We start from the raw sequence: 18,967 nt of genomic DNA on the forward strand, positions 1-18,967 counted from the left end.
GGCTGGAGGGGGTGGTCGGACCGGGGCTGGAGGGGGAGCTCGGACCGGGGCTGGAGGGGGAGCTCGGACCGGGGCTGGATGGGGTGGTCGGACCGGGGCTGGAGGGGGTGGTCGGACCGGGGCTGGAGGGGGTGGTCGGACCGGGGCTGGAGGGGGAGCTCGGACCGGGGCTGGAGGGTGAACGGGTGGTCGGATCGGGGCTGGAGGGGGTGGTCGGACCGGGGCTGGAGGGGGTGGTCGGACCGGGGCTGGAGGGGGTGGTCGGACCGGGGCTGGAGGGTGAACGGGTGGTCGGATCGGGGCTGGAGGGGGTGGTCGGACCGGGGCTGGAGAGGGTGGTCGGACCGGGGCTGGAGGGGGAGCTCGGACCGGGGCTGGAGGGGGAGCTCGGACCGGGGCTGGAGGGGGAGGGGGAGCTCGGACCGGGGCTGGAGGGGGAGGGGGAGCTCGGACCGGGGCTGGAGGGGGAGCTCGGACCGGGGCTGGAGGGGGAGCTCGGACCGGGGCTGGAGGGGGAGGGGGAGCTCGGACCGGGGCTGGAGGGGGAGGGGGAGCTCGGACCGGGGCTGGAGGGGGAGCTCGGACCGGGGCTGGAGGGGGAGCTCGGACCGGGGCTGGAGGGGGAGCTCGGACCGGGGCTGGAGGGGGTGGTCGGACCGGGGCTGGAGGGGGTGGTCGGACCGGGGCTGGAGGGGGAGCTCGGACCGGGGCTGGAGGGGGAGCTCGGACCGGGGCTGGAGGGGGAGCTCGGACCGGGGCTGGAGGGGGTGGTCGGACCGGGGCTGGAGGGGGTGGTCGGACCGGGGCTGGAGGGGGTGGTCGGACCGGGGCTGGAGGGTGAATGGGTGGTCGGACCGGGGCTGGAGGGGGAGCTCGGACCGGGGCTGGAGGGGGTGGTCGGACCGGGGCTGGAGGGGGAGGGGGAGCTCGGACCGGGGCTGGGGTGTGAACGGGTGGTCGGACTGGGGCTGGAGGGTGAACAGGTGGTCGGACTGGGGCTGGAGGGGGAGCTCGGACTGGGGCTGGAGGGTGAACGGGTGGTCGGACCGGGGCTGGAGGGGGAGGGGAAGCTCGGACCGGGGCTGGCGGGGGTGGTCGGACCGGGGCTGGAGGGGGAGGGGGAGATATGAACGGGGCTGGAGGGGGAGGGGGAGCTCGGACCGGGGCTGGAGGGAGAGGGGGAGCTCGGACCGGGGCTGGAGGGGGAGGGGGAGCTCGGACCGGGGCTGGAGGGGGAGGGGGAGCTCGGACCGGGGCTGGAGGGGGAGGGGGAGCTCGGACCAGGGCTGGAGGGGGAGGGGGAGCTCGGACCGGGGCTGGAGGGGGAAGTTGGGCCCGAGGGCAAGGGAGAGGTCGGACCGGAGCCAGAGGGGGAGCTCTGACCAGGGCTGGTGGGAGAGGGAGAGCTCGGACTGGGACCAGAGGGGGAAGGGGAGGTCGGACCGGGGGTGGTGGGGGAGGGGGAGGTCAGACCGGGGTTGATGGGGGAGGGGGAGATCAGACCGGGGTGGGAGGGGGAGGTCGGACCGGGGCGAGAAGGGGTGGGGGAGGTGGGACCGAGGCTGGAGGAGGATGGCGAGCTCAGACCGGGGCCAGAGGTGGAGGGGGAGCTCGGACCGGGGCCGGAGGGGGAGCTCGGACCAGGGGTGGTGGGGGAGGGGCTCGGACTGGGTGTGGTGGGGGAGGGGCTCAGACTGGGGGTGGTGGGGGAGGGGCTCAGACTGGGGGTGGTGGGGGAGGGGCTCAGACTGGGGGTGGTGGGGGAGAGGCTCAGACTGGGGGTGGTGGGGGAGGGGCTTGGAATGGGGGTGGTGGGGGAGAGGCTCAGACTGGGGGTGGTGGGGGAGGGGCTTGGAATGGGGGTGGTGGGGGAGGGGGAGCTCGGACCGGAGCCCGAGAGAGAGGCAGGGTGTGGATCAGAACCGGAAGGGTAGGTGAAGATGGAGGCCAGATTGAGTTGGAGGCTAGGGTTGGAACTTGAAAGAGCAGCAATTTTAAGGATTCCTGGCCCTTGTGAGGTTTTAGATATTTCTGGGAGAGTGTGTGTTCCCAGAAACTTGGTGCCAAATGTGGTACTGAGATGTGACTGGGAATCCTTGGTGGCTGGAATTTCACCCGTCTGCAACTGAACTCGAGACCTGAGTCTTTGATCTGAAGGATGGGCTTGGGGCACAGAATGTCCGAGAGACGAGGATGATTGATGAGTCCAGGGAGGAACCCATCTCTCCTGCACTGGGAACAAGTTGGTGTCTCCCAGAATGTATTGATGCCCTTTTCCAGTTGAGGTAGAGAATGTCACAGCCTCTCCTTTGCTGAGATGAACTTGCTCCCCCTCCCCCCACACTGAGGAAGGTAATGGAGTCAGAGTTTGCAGCTCCATGGTCCTCGAGTCAATTCTTCGACGGTTAGCATCCGGTACAAGCACTAGAAATGAAGACAACACATGATTGGAATTTCATCAGCAGAGCCCGGCACTCAGATACAGGGCTGGAACAAAGAACAAACAACAAAGAAATGTACAGCACAGGAACAGGCCCTTCGGCCCTCCAAGCCCGTGCCGACCATGCTGCCCGACTAAACTACAATCTTCTACACTTTAATAGCACACGGACTGCATTCCTCCCCCAGCACTCACACCATGTTTAATGCTGGGTTGGCAAATCCAATTGCAGCAACATCACACAGTGACAAACACACTGAGGGGATCAGAAAATGCACAGCTGGAATTTATATATCGCCTTGCACATCCCAAGGCGGTTTCAGAGGGGTGTTGTCAATTGACACCTGAAGCCACATAACAAGATAAGAAGGCAGACGACCAATAGCTTTGTAGAAGCGGTAGGTTTGGCGTGTCTTAGGAGAAGAAAGAGGCAGCAAGGTAGAGAGTGTTATGGATGGAATTCCACAGTGTGGGATCTGAAGGCACAACTGCCAACGATGGAGTGAATAAATGTTGGAAATGTGCAAGAGGCCAGAATTGGAGGAGCAGAAATCCCGTGCATGGTGTTGTCGAGCTGGAGGAAGGTACAGAAATAGAGACGGTTCTATGTATAAAACACTAGTTAGGCCACAGCGAGAGTACTGCGTACTGTTCTGTTAGATTGAGAATTTCTTCTCTCAGAGAAGTGAATCTTCGGAATTCTTTATGGAGGCCAGGTCCTTGAACATTTCCATGGCTGAGATTGGTAATTAATCAGTAGGTGAATTAAGGGTTATGAAGATAAGGCAGGAATGTGGACCCCTTAAGTGAGTGTGAAGCGTGGCCAATTCACCTACCCTGCCCGTCTTTGGGTTGTGAGGTTGAGACCCACGCAGAACGGGAAGATTGTGCAAACTCCACACGGACAGTGACCCGGGCCGGGATTGAACCGTGTCCTCAGCGGCGTGAGGCAGCAGTGCTAACTACTATTTCTTAATGTCTTATGGTCTTCGAGGAAGGATGTGATTACACTCAAGAGGGTTCAGAGAAAATTTATACGGATATCGCCAATTAACACAGATATAGACATAAAGATAAATATACACACACAGATTAATTTGCCTACTTTCAATAGAAAGGCTGTAAGCCGTGCTTGTTCAACCTCCGGCCCATGGGCCGAATGTGACGCTGGGGGTATTTTGATCTGACCCACAACATCATTGAGCTTGACCGTTAAAGGCTTCACGGTGGGCAGCACGGTGGTGCAGTGGGTTAGCCCTACAGCTTCACGGCGCCGAGGTCCCAGGTTCGATTCTGAGTCACTGTCCGTGTGGAGTTTGCCTATTCTCCCCGTGTTTGCGTGGGTTTCACCCCCACAACCCAAAGATGTGCAGGCTAGGTGGAATGGCGACGCTAAGTTGTCCCTTAATTGGAAAAAATTAATTGGGTACTCTAAATTTATTTTTAAAAAGACTTCACGGTGAGAATTTTGAAAAAAGCTGCGAGGCTCCTCATCCAATGACAGGCTGTCTTCTCCATACAATGGCTGCTGATAGGCTGAACAGTAATTGGATGAGTGTGATGCAGTCAGTTGCTAGGTAGGTTTTAATTGTTGGCTTCTGCCTGCAGAGCTCTCAGAATGACTGCTAAGTGCAGAAGGAGTAGATGGGGGAAGAGGGAGGGTCGGAGTGGACGGGGGGTTTGGACTGGACCTCAGGTGGGGGGCAGTTGGCACATGTTCGATGTCAACCATGCCGGACTGGATTTCAGGAGGCCTCAGGCAGCCCTTAACTCAATTTCCAAAATATGGTGGGGGGAAGCCCAGGGAGGCCTATGTTGCTGCAAGCGCAAGAAGTGAGAGAGTGTGTGATGCACAATCAATTACTCTCAAGACGAAGTGATTCATAACTGAAGGCTTTAATCTGCTAGAACTCTTCCCCAGCAGCTTCGATACAGAAAGTGAAGGCTGCTGGGACGGCACCAGTTCTTATACTCCGCCTCTCAGGGCGGAGCTATGTACAACAGCCAATGGTAGACTCCTGGGTCTAACCAATGGTCATCCACCTCTCAGGTACCGCAATACCTGGTATTACCACATTCACCCCCTGTTAAAAAAAGAGCCCGGCGGGGGTGCTGGCCAGCGTTAATAGTCGCCTTTCGCATGGTATGACCAGGTATGGAGGTACCGTGATGGCGAGGGAATTTACAAAGTGTTCATAGTGCAGCAATCAGTCGATCGGGTGGCCTGGTCGTCCTTCTGGAGCGTCTGGGCCTCGGCGGTGATTCTGATGAGGGTCCCGGCGGTTGCGACTCCGGGAACGTGATGTCGTCCTCCCTGGCAGCTTTGTCACCCCTAGGTGGCGCTGTTGGGGCAAAAGGTGGAATGGGGGGGGGAAAGCGCCTGTAGGTGGCGTTGGTGTGTGGTCGGGCCTAGGCAGGAGCGGCGGGAGTACTGACCCTCCAGTCAGGTGCTGCTGGGAGAGTGGGGGTGGGGGCAATGGTTCGGGTGCGCGTGGGGCTCCCGCGGGCGCCAGGTCCCGAAGGGAGACTGTGTCCTGCAGGCCGTCAGGGAACGCTACGTAGGCGTACTGGGGGTTGGCGTGCAGCAGGTGGACCCTCTCGACCAGCGGGTCCGACTTGTGCGCCCTCACAAGTTTCCGAAGCAGGATGGGTCCGGGTGTCGCTAGCCAGGTTGGGAGCAAGGTCCCGGAGGAGGACTTCCTGGGGAAAACAAGGAGACGTTCATGAGGTGTCTGGTTTGTGGTTGTACAGAGCAGTGACCGGATGGAGTGGAGGGCCACCGGGAGAACTTCCTGCCAGGAAACTGGGAGATTCCTGGACCGTAGGGCCAGCAGGACGGTCTTCCAGACCCTTCCATTCTCCCTCTCTACCTGCCCGTTTCCCCGGGGGCTTGTAACTTGTCGTCCTGCTCGAGGCGATGCCTTTGCTGAGCAGGCCTGCCCGCTTGGTTGAGGGTGGCCGCCAGAGCTACGTTGGACGCATCGCTCTCGACCTGGAAGGGGAGGGACTCGTCAATGGCATGTATCGTGGCTTTTGCAATGTCTGCTTTGATGCGGCTGAAGGCCTGGCGAGCCTCCGTCGACAGGGGGAAGGTTGTGGACTGGATCAGGGGACGGGCCTTGTCTGTGTAATTAGGGACCCATTGTGCATAATAGCTGAAGAACCCGAGGCAGCGCTTTAGGGCCTTGGGGCAGTGAGGGAGGGGGAACTCCATGAGGGGGCACATGCGCTCAGGGTCGGGGCCTATAACTCCACTTCGCACTACGTAGCCTAGAATGGCTAGACGGTCGGTGCTAAACATGCATTTATCCTTATTGTATGTCAAATTAAGGATTTTCGCGGTCTGGAGAAATTTGCGGAGGTTGGTGTCGTGGTCCAGCTGGTCATGGCCGCAGGTGGTGACGTTATCCAGATACGGGAACGTTGCACGTAAGCCGTACCGGTCAACCATTCGGTCCATCTCTCGCTGGAAGACCGAGACCCCGTTCGTGACACCGAAGGGAACTCTTAAAAAGTGATAGAGCCGCCCATCTGCTTCGAAGGCAGTGTACTGGCGGTCACCATTACGGCTGGTGGTAGGCAGACTGGAGATCCACCGTGGAGAAAACCTTGTATTGCGCAATCCTGTTCACCAGGTCGGCTATACGGGGGGAGAGGGTACGCATCCAGCTGCGTAAACCTGTTGATGGTCTGACTGTAGTCAATGACCATCCTATGTTTCTCCCCGGTCTTTACCACCACTCCCTGAGCTCTCCAGCGACTGTTGCTTGCTTCAACGACCCCTTCCCTCAGCAGCCTCTGGACCTCCGACCTGATAAATGTCCGGTCCTGGGCATTGAACCGTCTGCTCCTGATGGCGACGTGTTTGCAATCCGGGGTGAGGTTCGCAAACAGGGAAGGCGGGTCGACCTTAAGGGTCGCGAGGCCGCAGACAGTGAGGGGGGTATAGGGCCGCCGAATTTAAAAGTCAGGCTTTGCTGATGGCACTGGAAATCCAGCCCAAGGAGGGTGGCTGCGCAGAGGTGTGGCAGGACGTACAGGCGGAAATTGTTGAATTCCCTGCCTTGGACAGTGAGGTTCGCTAGGCAGAACCTCTTTATCTCCACCGCGTGTGACCCGGAGACCAGGGAGATCCTTTGATTTACGGGATGGGTGACAAGAGAACAGCGCCTTACCGTGTCGGGGTGAACAAAGCTTTCCGTGCTCCCAGAGTCAATCAAGCAAGACGTCTTGTGGCCGTTGATGGAGATTGTCGTTGTAGCTGTTGCAAGCGTCCAGGGCTGACTCTGGTCCAGAGTCACCGAGGCCAGCTGCAGTAATTGAGGGTTCTGGCCGGGCAGCGTGTAGTCGGCTGTGCTGGGGGCCTGGGGCGTCACCCATGGGTCGCACATGGTGTCCGGGGATGAAGAAGATGGCGGCGGCGAGGGACAAAATGGTGGCACCCACCCGTCCAGCGTGGTGTCCGGGGGGCAAAATGGCCACGCCCGCGGGTCGCACGTGGCCTTAGGATGGATAGGGGGCTGAGCGCTGTGCGGTCGGGGCCTGAAGGGGGGGTTGCCGATAGTCACTGGAGACCGCGGCCACGGCATGGGCCTGGCAGACCCCCACATAGTGGCCCTTCTTGCCGCACCCTTTGCAGGTGGCAGTGCGGGTCGGGCAGCGTGGGCGGGGATGATTAGCCTGCCCGCAGAAGAAACAGCGGGGCCCGGCGGCTTTAGCGGGCCCTCTCGCCGCGCAGGCTTGTAGGGTCAGGGGGAAGGTCGGAGGGGCTGCGGGATGCCACGCAGCCCAGGGGGCCGCCACGTGGTCGGGTGCAAAAGCCAGTGCGTTTTTATAGGCAACGTCCATGGACCCTGCCAAGGCCCGTGCCTCTCTAAGTCCCAGCGTGTCCCTTTCTAGGAGCCTTCGGCGGATAGCGGGGGAGGTCATACCTGCCACGAAAGCATCCCTGATCAAAAGTTCAGTGTGCTCGCTCCCCGAAACTGGCGGGCAGCCACAGTTTTGGCCCAGCACCAGCAGCGCCCGGTAGAAGTCTTCCAACGTTTCCTCGGGGCTTTGCCTCCTAGTCGCCAGCAGGTGACGAGCATAGACCTGGTTCACAGGGCGGATATAATGTCCTTCTGGCAGCTCGATCGCGGCAGCATAATTCGCCGCATCCTCGATAAGAGGGTAGATCCCAGGGCTGACCCGTGAGCGTAGGAGATGCACCTTTTGCCCTTCCGTGGCAGTGTCGGCGGCCGTGTCGAGGTAGCCCTTAAAGCACGCCAGCCGATGTTTAAAAATAGCAGAGTTGTCCGCGTGGGGGCTGAGCTGAAGGCACTCCGGTTTGATACGGAGATCCATCCTTTCAACTGAAGTTGTAGCAGATTAAATTGATGCGCAATCAATTACCCTGAAGACAAAGTGATTCATAACTGAAGGCTTTAATCTGCTAGAACTGTTCCCCAGCAGCTTTGATACAGAAAGTGAAGGCTGCTGGGACGGCACCGGTTCTTACACTCCGCCTCTCAGGGCGGAGTTACGTACATCCACCAATGGTAGACTCCTGGGTCTAACCAATGGTCATCCACCTCTTCGGTACCGCAATACCTGGTACTACCACAGTGTGAGTGTTAGGAATGGAGAGAGTGAGTTTGCCAGTGTTGGGATTGGGAGAGTGAGTGTGCAAGTGTTTGGGAGTGAGAGAGTGAGTGTGTGTGTTTGGGAGTGAGAGAGTGAGTGTGTGTGTTTGGGAGTGAGAGAGTGAGTGTGTGTGTTTGGGAGTGAGAGAGTGAGTGTGTGTGTTTGGGAGTGAGAGAGTGAGTGTGTGTGTTTGGGAGTGAGAGAGTGAGTGTGTGTGTTTGGGGGTGAGAGAGTGAGTGTGTGTGTTTGGGGGTGAGAGTGAGTGTGTGTGTTTGGGAGTGAGAGAGTGAGTGTGTGTGTTTGGGAGTGAGAGAGTGAGTGTGTGTGTTTGGGATTGGGAAAGTGAGTGTGTGAGTGTGTGCGAGCGGGAGAGTGAGTGTGCGAGTGTTTGGGAGTGAGATTGTGAGAGCTTGTGTTTGGGAGCGAGAGTGAGTGTGTGTGTTTGGGAGTGAGAGAGTGTGTGTGTGTTTGGGAGTGAGAGAGTGTGTGTGTTTGGGAGTGAGAGAGTGAGTGTGTGTGTTTGGGAGTGAGAGAGTGAGTGTGCGAGTGTTTGGGAGTGAGATAGTGAGAGCGTGTGTTTGGGAGTGAGAGTGAGTGTGTGTGTTTGGGAGTGAGAGAGTGAGTGTGTGTGTTTGGGATTGGGAAAGTGAGTGTGTGAGTGTTTGCAAGCGGGAGAGTGAGTGTGCGAGTGTTTGGGAGTGAGATAGTGAGAGTGTGTGTTTGGGAGTGAGAGTGAGTGTGTGAGTGTGTGTGTTTGGGAGTGAGAGAGTGTGTGTGTGTTTGGGAGTGAGAGTGAGTGTGTGTGTTTGGGAGTGAGAGAGTGAGTGTGTTTGGGATTGGGAAAGTGAGTGTGTGAGTGTGTGAGTGTTTGCGAGCGGGAGAGTGAGTGTGCGAGTGTTTGGGAGTGAGATAGTGAGAGCGTGTGTTTGGGAGTGAGAGTGAGTGTGTGGGTTTGGGAGTGAGCGTGGGTTTGGGAGTGAGCGTGGGTTTGGGAGTGAGCGTGATTGTGGGATTGTTTGGGAGTGAGTGAGTGTGTGTGTTTGTGAGCAAGGGTATGAGTGTGCCAGTGTTTGTGAGTGTGCAAGTGTTTGGGAGCAGGAGAGTAAGTGCGAGTGTTTGGGAGTGAGAATGAGTATGCGAGTGTTTGGGAGCGAGAGAGTGAAGCTTGGGAGTGAGAGAGTGATTGTGTGAGTGTTTGAGAGCGAGAGAGTGTGCGGGTGAATGTTTGGGAGCGAGGGAGTGTGTGGGAGTGAGAGTGTGTCTGCCTCACTCCCAGTCTCAGGTTTCGCATTCACTCTCCCCACCGCACACCAACACATTTAAACCCGGAGACTGGCAATGCGGCAGGCACACACAGAGACTGGCCCTCTCAGACTCTGGTCATTTCTTTATCAATCACTCCTTTTTAACTGAACTATTTATTGTTACTGACATTGCTTTACTTTTGCTCAGGAATTGTTTCTTTTCTTAATGCCTGAGCTTTTTTTAATGAATTCAGTTTATTGTTATTCTGAACCATGGGCGAGATCTACCGGCTGTGTTGCGTGGGCGCGAACCCAGCAGCTGGTTAAATCGTGGGAGAGTCCGAAATCGGGAACCGCTCCAGCCACCGATCTAACCAGCCTGTTCCAGTTGGCAAGATCCGGATCCCACCGTGGTATGGCGAGAAATCAATAATCACCAGTTAAGGCTATTCTCCATCCCATTAATGGAAAGGAGCCCCTATCTAATGGTCACCCACCATCTGATAGGCTCCCCAGCGAGCGGCCACGTGGGCGCTGATTAGTACTGGTCCACACAAACATGGACCCGGCGTCACGGCACCTGGCAGGGTCTCCGAGGCCATTGGAGGCCCCTGGGTGGTCAGGGATAGGGCAGGTTGGCCCTCTGGTCCTCCCCATGGCACTGCCCAGGTGGCACTGCAAAACGGTAGCCGCATTCCCAGGTTGGCAGTGCCAGGGTTTCTGGGTGCCACGGTGACATTGCCAAGGGTCAGGACCTGAGGGGAGCTGTGCCCATGAAAGGAGGGTGGAGGGGGGGTAGGAAGGATGGGGGTGGGGGGGGGGGGAGTGCAGGGTAGGTATGAAGGGACTTCTGAAAGGTTGGGGAGGTAAAGGGTGGGGGTAGGAAGGATGGGGGGGGGGTGCAGGGTAGGTATGAAGGGACGTCTGAAAGGTTGGGGAGGTAAAGGGTGGGGGTCCTGAAAAGGGGGGGGGGGGGGGGGGGAGTTGGAAGGGGGCATGGGGAAGGCCCGAAAACAAGGGGCCCTCAGCGACATCATAGCGTAGTGCCATATGTGTGTTGGGGGGGGGGGGGGGGTGACATTCTCATGGGTTCTCACCCCTAGTCCATTACAGATCGGGACAGCCTTTCAAAATGGTGGCGCAATTTCTGAGGAGCCAGTCTGGGCAGCGAGTTCAGTTCCCCAGGGCTGAAAATAATGTTTTTAAGTGTGGGCTCGACCAGGGAGAAACCCTTCAGGGTCCAGAAAAGTGACTTAGGCCGCGATTGAATGGCCATGTACGCCTAAAAGGCAGCGCACCGTGGCGCAACATGGCCGATAGAGGCCGGGAGACTCTGCTCCCGGGATCTACCCGTCTCGCAGCGCCTTGCAAGATTTAACGTGATCTCGCGAGACATGATGTGAATCGAGCCATCACTTTTTGGCAAATCTGCATATTAAAGTGGGATAGCTAGTCTCACTTTAATATGGAATTCCCGGAGGTATCCAAGGCATTGTGGTCGACTCGCTTCGCCTTGAAGACCTCAGACGAGTGCCGTTCAGTACTAGTCTCCACAATTTTATGAATAAAGTATATTTTTAGTGAAAAAAAAATGAGGGACGCACTCAAGCTTGGGGCAGCTGCCGCCAAGGCGCAATGGGGAAAGACCACTGTGTAAGGTCTTTCCAGCAAAGGTACACCGAGGGGCGGGTAACAGTGTAAACCCCCCTCGGTCTGGGCCACCAACACTCCAATGTATAAAACAAACATGACAATGTAAATATTTAAGAAGGAATTTTAATGTAAAGAGCGATATGTGTATAATATTATCAAAATTGAATGGAAGAAAGTCAAGGGAATGTGTAACTCTGATGGAAATGTACAGTCAAGACAATTCAAAATGTTCTGTAATGCTTATGATAGATTTTATGAATAAAGTATATTTTTGGAGAAAAAACAACTAGTCTCCATAAACAGGGACCAGATGGAACAGCAGTCATGGGGGTCTCCCAGGGAAACGGAGTCTCCCAGGGGCATACCCTCTGGGCAGGGTAGTACCCTGGCATTGCTGGTGCCAGCCAGGCACCCTGACTGTGCCAACCTGGCACTGCCAAGGTACTGGGTTGGCATGGTCAATGTGCCAAGCTGGCATTTTTCACATGGCAGCGATTGGGCCAGGGGTGCCCTGTGCGAGTGTTGGGGGGGTGGGGGGGGTACCGGAGACCCCCTCATAGTGAGTTGAGGCTCGGGGGAGAGAATTGTGTGGGGCCTCCAGAGAGCTGGACATGCTTTTTAAATGGCGTCCCGAACTCTTGCTCCATCCACCGGGGAGTTCTGGCGAGCGCAGCGCCACAGTGCAGAAAACCGGGCTATGTGCGGCTCAGTGGGGGAGCATTCAATAGCGGGTGTTTCTTGGCACTGAAGGCACTGGGAGACACACAGCTAAACGCACTCCCTCTGGGACTTTGTTTCTATTTAGTTAGGTTGGATGGCAGTGGGGCTCGCCGACAGAGACGGGGGAAGCCCCCAGCAAATCTCGCCACAAATGACACTACAAAACATTTCTGTTAGATTGCAGCCATTATCTTTCCAAAATGTGCTCTTGAATGATAAAAAAAACACAAACTTGGCCTCCCCAGCGACAAGGTTGGGCCAGCCTCCTGCAAACATGTCCAAACGTCTCACATGGTATACAATACACCGCAACTCACCCGAGTACCGCAGCGTAAATCCTGGCTTCATGCCGTAGGGTGAGCGGAGGGTGACGACACCTGGCCCTTTTCCTCGAATCACTAACTTTCTACCAATCTCGGGAATACTCCGGAATGCTTCACAGAAGCGTCTTTCCCTCTGCGATGGCCCCAGTTTGATGGCCAGGTAAGCAGCGGTGCAGCTGGTGCCTGTTCGGGAGAATGTCTGGTAGGAGATAATCTCTAACTCCACAGTCTCGGAAGAGGACGCGTGCAGAGTCCAGGAGCACCTTGTGCCATTGATGGAGTCGGTCACCGGTAGAGCATACTGGAGGATTGTACCGGTGACACTGGGCAGGAGAACACCACCACAGTCTGGCTGCATCGAAGCCAGTAGAAATCCTGCAGGACACAAACCCCAATTAATGACTCAAATTCAGAAATTTGAATACTCTGCGGATAACATTCTCATCCCATGTCAAAATGCCTTGATGGCCTCCCGATCTCGTTAACCTCCTCCAGCCCCACAAGCTTCTGGGATCTCTGCATTCCTCCAGTTCTGGCCTCTCGAGCATGCCCCATTTTAATCACATCACCATTGGTAGATGTGCTCTCCACTGCCTCGGCCCCAAACCTGCAGTTCCCTCCCTAAAATCTCAGTCTCTTTCTTGTCCTTCCAGACACTTCCTAAACCTTATCTCTTTAGCTAAGCTGTTGGTCATCTATCCCACTATCAACCTTGTTTGCACCTACGATTTTTACTATGTTAAAGGTGCTACAATAATATAAGTTGTTGTTGTGTCTTTGTTTCATTCTTTCTCCCATTCTCCTGCCCTCCTAAAGGATCAGCTGTTGCCAGGTTCCATTTTCTATCTCACCTTCCTGTCAGCCATGAGCAGAGATTGAGGGGCATAAGGTTATGCAATAAGAAGTCAAAGAGATGTTTTTATTTATGTAGCACCTTTTATAACCTCAGGATACATTCACGTGCTTTACAAACTACTGTGTTCAATGTTGTAATGTGGGAAACGTGGCAGCCAGTTTGCACAGAGCAAGATCCAAATAAACAGTGTGATCATGACCAGATAATTGGTTCTTGCAACATTGGTCAAAGAATAAATATTGGCCCAGCACTCGAGGGAGAATTCCCCTGTTCTTCATTGAAATAGTCCTATGGATGGTTTGATTTTTTAAAAATAAGTTTAGAGAACCCAAATATTTTTTTCCAATTTAGCATGGCCAATCCACCTAACCCTCACATCTTATGGTTGTGGGCGTGAGACCCACGCAGATATGGAGAGAATGTGCAAACTCCACATCAGTGCCGTGAGGCAGCACTGCTAACCGTGCACAACCATGCCACCTACTATGGGATGTTTGATTACCTGTTACATACATGCTCAGTCCTGTACTAAACACACACACACCGAGTCAGTCCTGTTATACACAGCCCTGGGACAGATAATCCTATTGCACACATCGTCAGTCCTGCTACACACAGCCCTGGGACTGATAATCCTGTTACACACACAGTCAGTCAGTCCTGTTATACACAGCCCTGGAACAGGCAATCCTGTTAGATACACACAGTAAATCCTGTTATATACAGCCCTGGGACAGATAATCCTGTTACACACACACACTCAGTCCTGTTATACAGGTTCCTGGATCAGATAATCCTGTTACACACACACTGTCAGTCCTGTTATACACACCCCTGGGACAGATAATCCTGTTACACACACACACACTGTCAGTCCTGCTATACACAGCCCTGGGACAGATAATCCTGTTATACACACACACTCAGTCCTGTTATACACAGCCCTAGAACAGATAATCCTGTTTTACACACACACACACTCTGTCAGTCCTGCTATACACAGCCCTGGGACAGATAATCCTGTTATACACACACAGCCAGTCCTGTTATACACACCCCTGGGACAGATAATCCTGTTACACACACACACTCAGTCCTGTTATACACAGCCCTGGAACAGATAACCCTGTTACACACACACAGTCAGTCCTGTTATACAGGTTCCTGGATCAGATAATCCTGTTACACACACATACTGTCAGTCCTGTTATACACACCCCTGGGACAGATAATCCTGTTACACACACACACTCAGTCCTGTTATGCACAGCCCTAGAACAGATAATCCTGTTACACACACACACACACAGTCAGTCCTGTTATACACAGCCCTGGAACAGATAACCCTGTTACACACACACACACACAGTCAGTCCTGCTATACACAGCCCTGGGACAGATAATCCTGTTATACACACACAGTCAGTCCTGTTATACAGGTTCCTGGATCAGATAATCCTGTTACACACACACACTGTCAGTCCTGTTATACACACCCCTGGGACAGATAATCCTGTTACACACACACACTGTCAATCCTGTTATACACACCCCTGGGACAGATAATCCTGTTACACACACACACTGTCAGTCCTGCTATACACAGCCCTGGGACAGATAATCCTGTTATACACACAGCCAGTCCTGTTATACACACCCCTGGGACAGATAATCCTGTTACACACACACACACACAGTCAGTCCTGCTATACACAGCCCTGGGACAGATATTCCTGTTACACACACACACACACACTGTCAGTCCTGCTATACACAGCCCTGGGACAGATAATCCTGTTACACACACACACTCAGTCCTGTTATACACAGCCCTGGGACAGATAATCCTGTCACACACACACACACTGTCAGTCCTGCTATACACAGCCCTGGGACAGATAATCCTGTTATACACACACACTCAGTCCTGTTATACACAGCCCTAGAACAGATAATCCTGTTACACACACACAGTCAGTCCTGCTATACACAGCCCTGGGACAGATAATCCTGTTACACACACACACACTGTCAGTCCTGCTATACACAGCCCTAGAACAGATAACCCTGTTACACACACACACACAGCCAGTCCTGTTATACACACCCCTGGGACAGATAATCCTGTTACACACACACACACACAGACACTCAGTCCTGTTATACACAGCCCTGGGACAGATTATCCTGTTATACACACACAGTCAGTCCTGTTATACACAGCCCTGGAACAGACAAACACAGTCAGTCCTGTTCTGCACAGTCATAGGACAGATAATCTTGTTATACACACACAGTCAGTCCTGTTATACACAGCCTTGGGACAGTTAATCCTGTTATTCACACACAGTCAGTCCTGTTATACACATGATGTGAAGATGCCGGCGTTGGACTGGGGTGAGCACAGTAAGAAGTCTCGCAACACCAGGTTAAAGTCCAACAGGTTTGTTCCAAATCACTAGCTTTCGGAGCGCAGTTCACCTGAGGAAGGAGCTGTGCTCCGAAAGCTAGTGATTCGAAACAAACCTGTTGGACTTTAACCTGGTGTTGTAAGCCTTCTTACTGTTGTACACAGCCCTGGGACAGGTAATCATTTTTAACAGTCAGTGCTGTTGTTTGTCAGTCAGAGCTGGGACAATCAGGTCTGTTACAGTCGGCCAGCGCTGGATAGAAAGTCCAGTAATGTTGGCAATCAGTCCTCCTGTTACAGCTCTGCAAGAGCAACTTGTGGAGGGGCAAAGGATCCTCGAGTCAGAGGCGCCATCCCGACCCCCATCCCATGGACACGCACTGCAGGATTTACAAAAGTTTAAGGTAACATAACGGTACAGAAGACGATGCGATAAATTAGGTGCAAAACAAATGCAGGATGAGGAGGATCCGCCTGTGCGCTCCCCCGGTCCCTGTGTGGGTGAAATGCTGACCTTTACCTGCTCTGCTGAGGAGCAGCAGCCAGCCGGCCCCGGCCAACATCCTCCGGCGTCCTCGCTGCTGCCCAGTGGCCGGGAGAGGGGAGCGAGTGGCGGCCGGCCCGGGAGCTGCATTGATCGGAGTGAGAGGCAGGGGCGGCGGGGAGGATGAGTCGGAGCTGCTGATATCTGAGCGCCTGTGGGCTGGGAGGCAGCTGGAGAGGATTTCCGTCAGGGAAATGGGAGAGACCCGCGTGTCTGCCTGGGGGAGGGGCGACCCCCATCAACCTGGCTGGGGGGAGGGAGGGAGAAACCCCCATCTACCTGACCTGGGGGGGGGGGGGGGGGAGACCCCCATCAACCTGACATGGGGGGGGGAGAACCCCATCAACCTGACATGGGGGGGGGGAGAACCCCATCAACCTGACATGGGGGGGGGGAGAACCCCATCAACCTGACATGGGGGGGGGGGGGAGAACCCCATCAACCTGACATGGGGGGGGGGAGAACCCCATCAACCTGACATGGGGGGGGGGGGAGAGGGAGAGAACCCCATCAACCTGACATGGGGGGGGAGAGACCCCCATCTACCTGACCGGGGAGGGGGGGGGTAAGGGAGAGAACCCCATCAACCTGACCTGGGGGGGGGGGGGGAGAGGGAGAGATCCCCATCTACCTGATATGGGGGGGGGGGAGAGGGGGAGGCCCCCTTCAACCTGACATGGGGGGGGGGAGACCCCCATCTACCTGACATGGGGGGGCGACCCCCATCAACCTGACCTGGGGGGGGGGGAGAGGGAGAGAACCCCATCAACCTGACATGGGGGGGGAGACCCCCATCTACCTGACATGGGGGGGGGAGAGATCCCCATCAACCTGACCTGGGGGGGAGGGAGAGGGAGAGAACCCCATCAACCTGACATGGGGGGGGGGGGAGAGACCCCCATCTACCTGACATGGGGGGGGGGGGAGAGACCCCCATCAACCTGACCTTGGGGGGGGGGGAGGGAGAGGGAGAGAACCCCATCAACCTGACATGGGGGGGGAGACCCCCATCTACCTGACATGGGGGGTGGGAGACCCCCATCTACCTGACCGGGGAGGGGGGGGATAAGGGAGAGAACCCCATCAACCTGACCTGGGGGGGGGGGGGGCGGGGGGGGAGGGAGAGGGGGAGACACCCATCAACCTGACATGGGGGGGGGGAGGGAGAGGGGGAGACCCCCATCAACCTGACATGGGGGGGGGAGGGAGAGGGGGAGACCCCCATCAACCTGACCTGGGGGGGGAGGGAGAGGGGGAGACCCCCATCAACCTGACCTGGGGGGGGGGGAGGGAGAGGGAGAGAACCCCATCAACCTGACATGGGGGGGGGGGGAGACCCCCATCTACCTGATATGGGGGGGTGGAGAGGGGGAGACCCCCATCAACCTGACATGGGGGGGGAGGAAGAGGGGGAGACCCCCATCAACCTGACCTGGGGGGTGGGGGAGAGGGAGAGGGAGAGAACCCCATCAACCTGACATGGGGGGGGGGGGGGGGGAGACCCCCATCTACCTGACATAGGGGGGGGGGGAGAGACCCCCATCTACCTGACATGGGGGGGGGGGAGAGAGGGGGAGACCCCCATCAACCTGACCTGGGGGGGGGGGGGGGGAGGGCGGAGGGAGAGGGAGAGAGCCCCATCAACCTGACATGGGGGGGGGGGAGAGACCCCCATCTACCTGACATGGGGGGGGGAGAGACCCCCATCTACCTGACATGGGGGGGGGGGGGAAAGGGGGAGACCCCATCTACCTGACATGGGGGGGGGGAAAGGGGGAGACCCCCATCAACCTGACCTGGGGGGGGGGAGGGAGAGGGAGAGAACCCCATCAACCTGACATTGTGGGGGGGGTGGGGGGAGACCCCCATCTACCTGACCTGGGGGGGGGGAGAAGAGGGAAAGGGAGAGAACCCCATCAACCTGACATGGGGGGGGGGGAGAGAGACCCCCATCAACCTGACATGGGGGGGTGGGGGGAGACCCCCATCTATCTGACATGGGGGGGGGGAAGAGACCCCCATCAACCTGACATGGGGGGGAGGGAGAGAACCCCATCAACCTGACATGGGGGGGGGGGCGAGACCCCCATCTACCTGACATGGGGGGGGGGGAGACCCCCCCATCAACCTGACCTGGGGGGGGGGGAGAGGGAGAGAACCCCATCAACCTGACATGGGGGGGGGAAGACCCCCATCTACCTGACATGGGGGGGGGGGGAGAGACCCCCATCAACCTGACATGGGGGGGGGGAGAGAGGGGAGACCCCCATCAACCTGACATGGGGGGGGGGGCGGGACCCCCATCTACCTGACATGGGGGGGCGACCCCCATCAACCTGACCTGGGGCGCGTGAGACCCATCATCAACCTGACATGGGGAGGGGGGGAGACCCGCATCTACCTGACCTGGGGGGGGGGGGGGGGAGAAAGAGAACCCCATCAACCTGACATGGGGGGGGGGAGAGAGAACCCCATCAACCTGACATGGGGAGGGGGGAGAGACCCCCATCTACCTGACATGGGGGGGGGGGGGGAGAGACCCCCATCTACCTGACATGGGGGGGGGGAAAGAGAACCCCATCAACCTGACATGGGGGGGGGGGGGAGAGAGAACCCCATCAACCTGACATGGGGAGGGGGGAAGAGACCCCCATCTACCTGACATGGGGGGGGGGGGGGAAGAGACCCCCATCTACCTGACATGGGGGGGGAAAGAGAACCCCATCAACCTGACATGGGGGGGGGGGGAGAGAGAACCCCATCAACCTGACATGGGGGGGGGAAAGAGACCCCCATCTACCTGACATGGGGGGGGGCGACCCCCATCAACCTGACCTGGGGTGGGGGAGACCCCCCATCAACCTGACATGGGGGGGGGGGAAGAGAGAGAGATCCCCATCTACCTGACCTGGGGCGGGGGAGACCCCCATCTACCTGACCTGGGGGGGTAGGGCAGCGGGGGGGGGGGGGGGGGGGGTGGAAAGAGCACCATCAACCTGACCTGGGGCAGGGGAGACCCCCCCATCAACCTGACATGGGGGGTGGGGGGAGGGAAAGAGCCCCATCAACCTGACATGGGGAGGGAGACCCCCATCATCCTGACATGGAGTGGGGGGAGTCAGCACATCAACCGGTCATTGGGGGGGTGGGGGGTT

The 18,967-nt window shown here is 56.9% G+C and overlaps 1 protein-coding gene across 1 annotated transcript; it reads right to left on the reverse strand.

Annotated features, from left to right (window-relative positions):
* Positions 1-1,497: 1,497 nt before the first annotated feature.
* On the reverse strand, positions 1,498-15,916 carry LOC140393474 (uncharacterized). Its single transcript, XM_072479802.1, has 4 exons — positions 15,789-15,916; positions 11,997-12,377; positions 1,831-2,424; positions 1,498-1,562 (listed from the first exon to the last, which is right to left on the reverse strand). The coding sequence occupies exons 1-4, from the start codon at positions 15,829-15,831 to the stop codon at positions 1,498-1,500; spliced, it is 1,083 nt and encodes a 360-aa protein (XP_072335903.1). The 5' UTR covers positions 15,832-15,916.
* Positions 15,917-18,967: the final 3,051 nt, after the last annotated feature.

This window comes from Scyliorhinus torazame, chromosome 17 (genome assembly GCF_047496885.1).
Source record: "Scyliorhinus torazame isolate Kashiwa2021f chromosome 17, sScyTor2.1, whole genome shotgun sequence".
NCBI lineage: Eukaryota > Metazoa > Chordata > Chondrichthyes > Carcharhiniformes > Scyliorhinidae > Scyliorhinus > Scyliorhinus torazame.

Coding starts and splice junctions, on each gene's coding strand:
- LOC140393474 (XM_072479802.1), bottom strand. CDS start 15,831: ATGTTGGCCGGGGCCGGCTGGCTGCTGCTCCTCAGCAGAGCAG. Junction 12,378..15,788: donor GCTGCTCCTCAGCAGAGCAG/GTAAAGGTCAGC, acceptor TGTGTCCTGCAG/GATTTCTACTGGCTTCGATG. Junction 2,425..11,996: donor ATTTACGCTGCGGTACTCGG/GTGAGTTGCGGT, acceptor CTTCATTTCTAG/TGCTTGTACCGGATGCTAAC.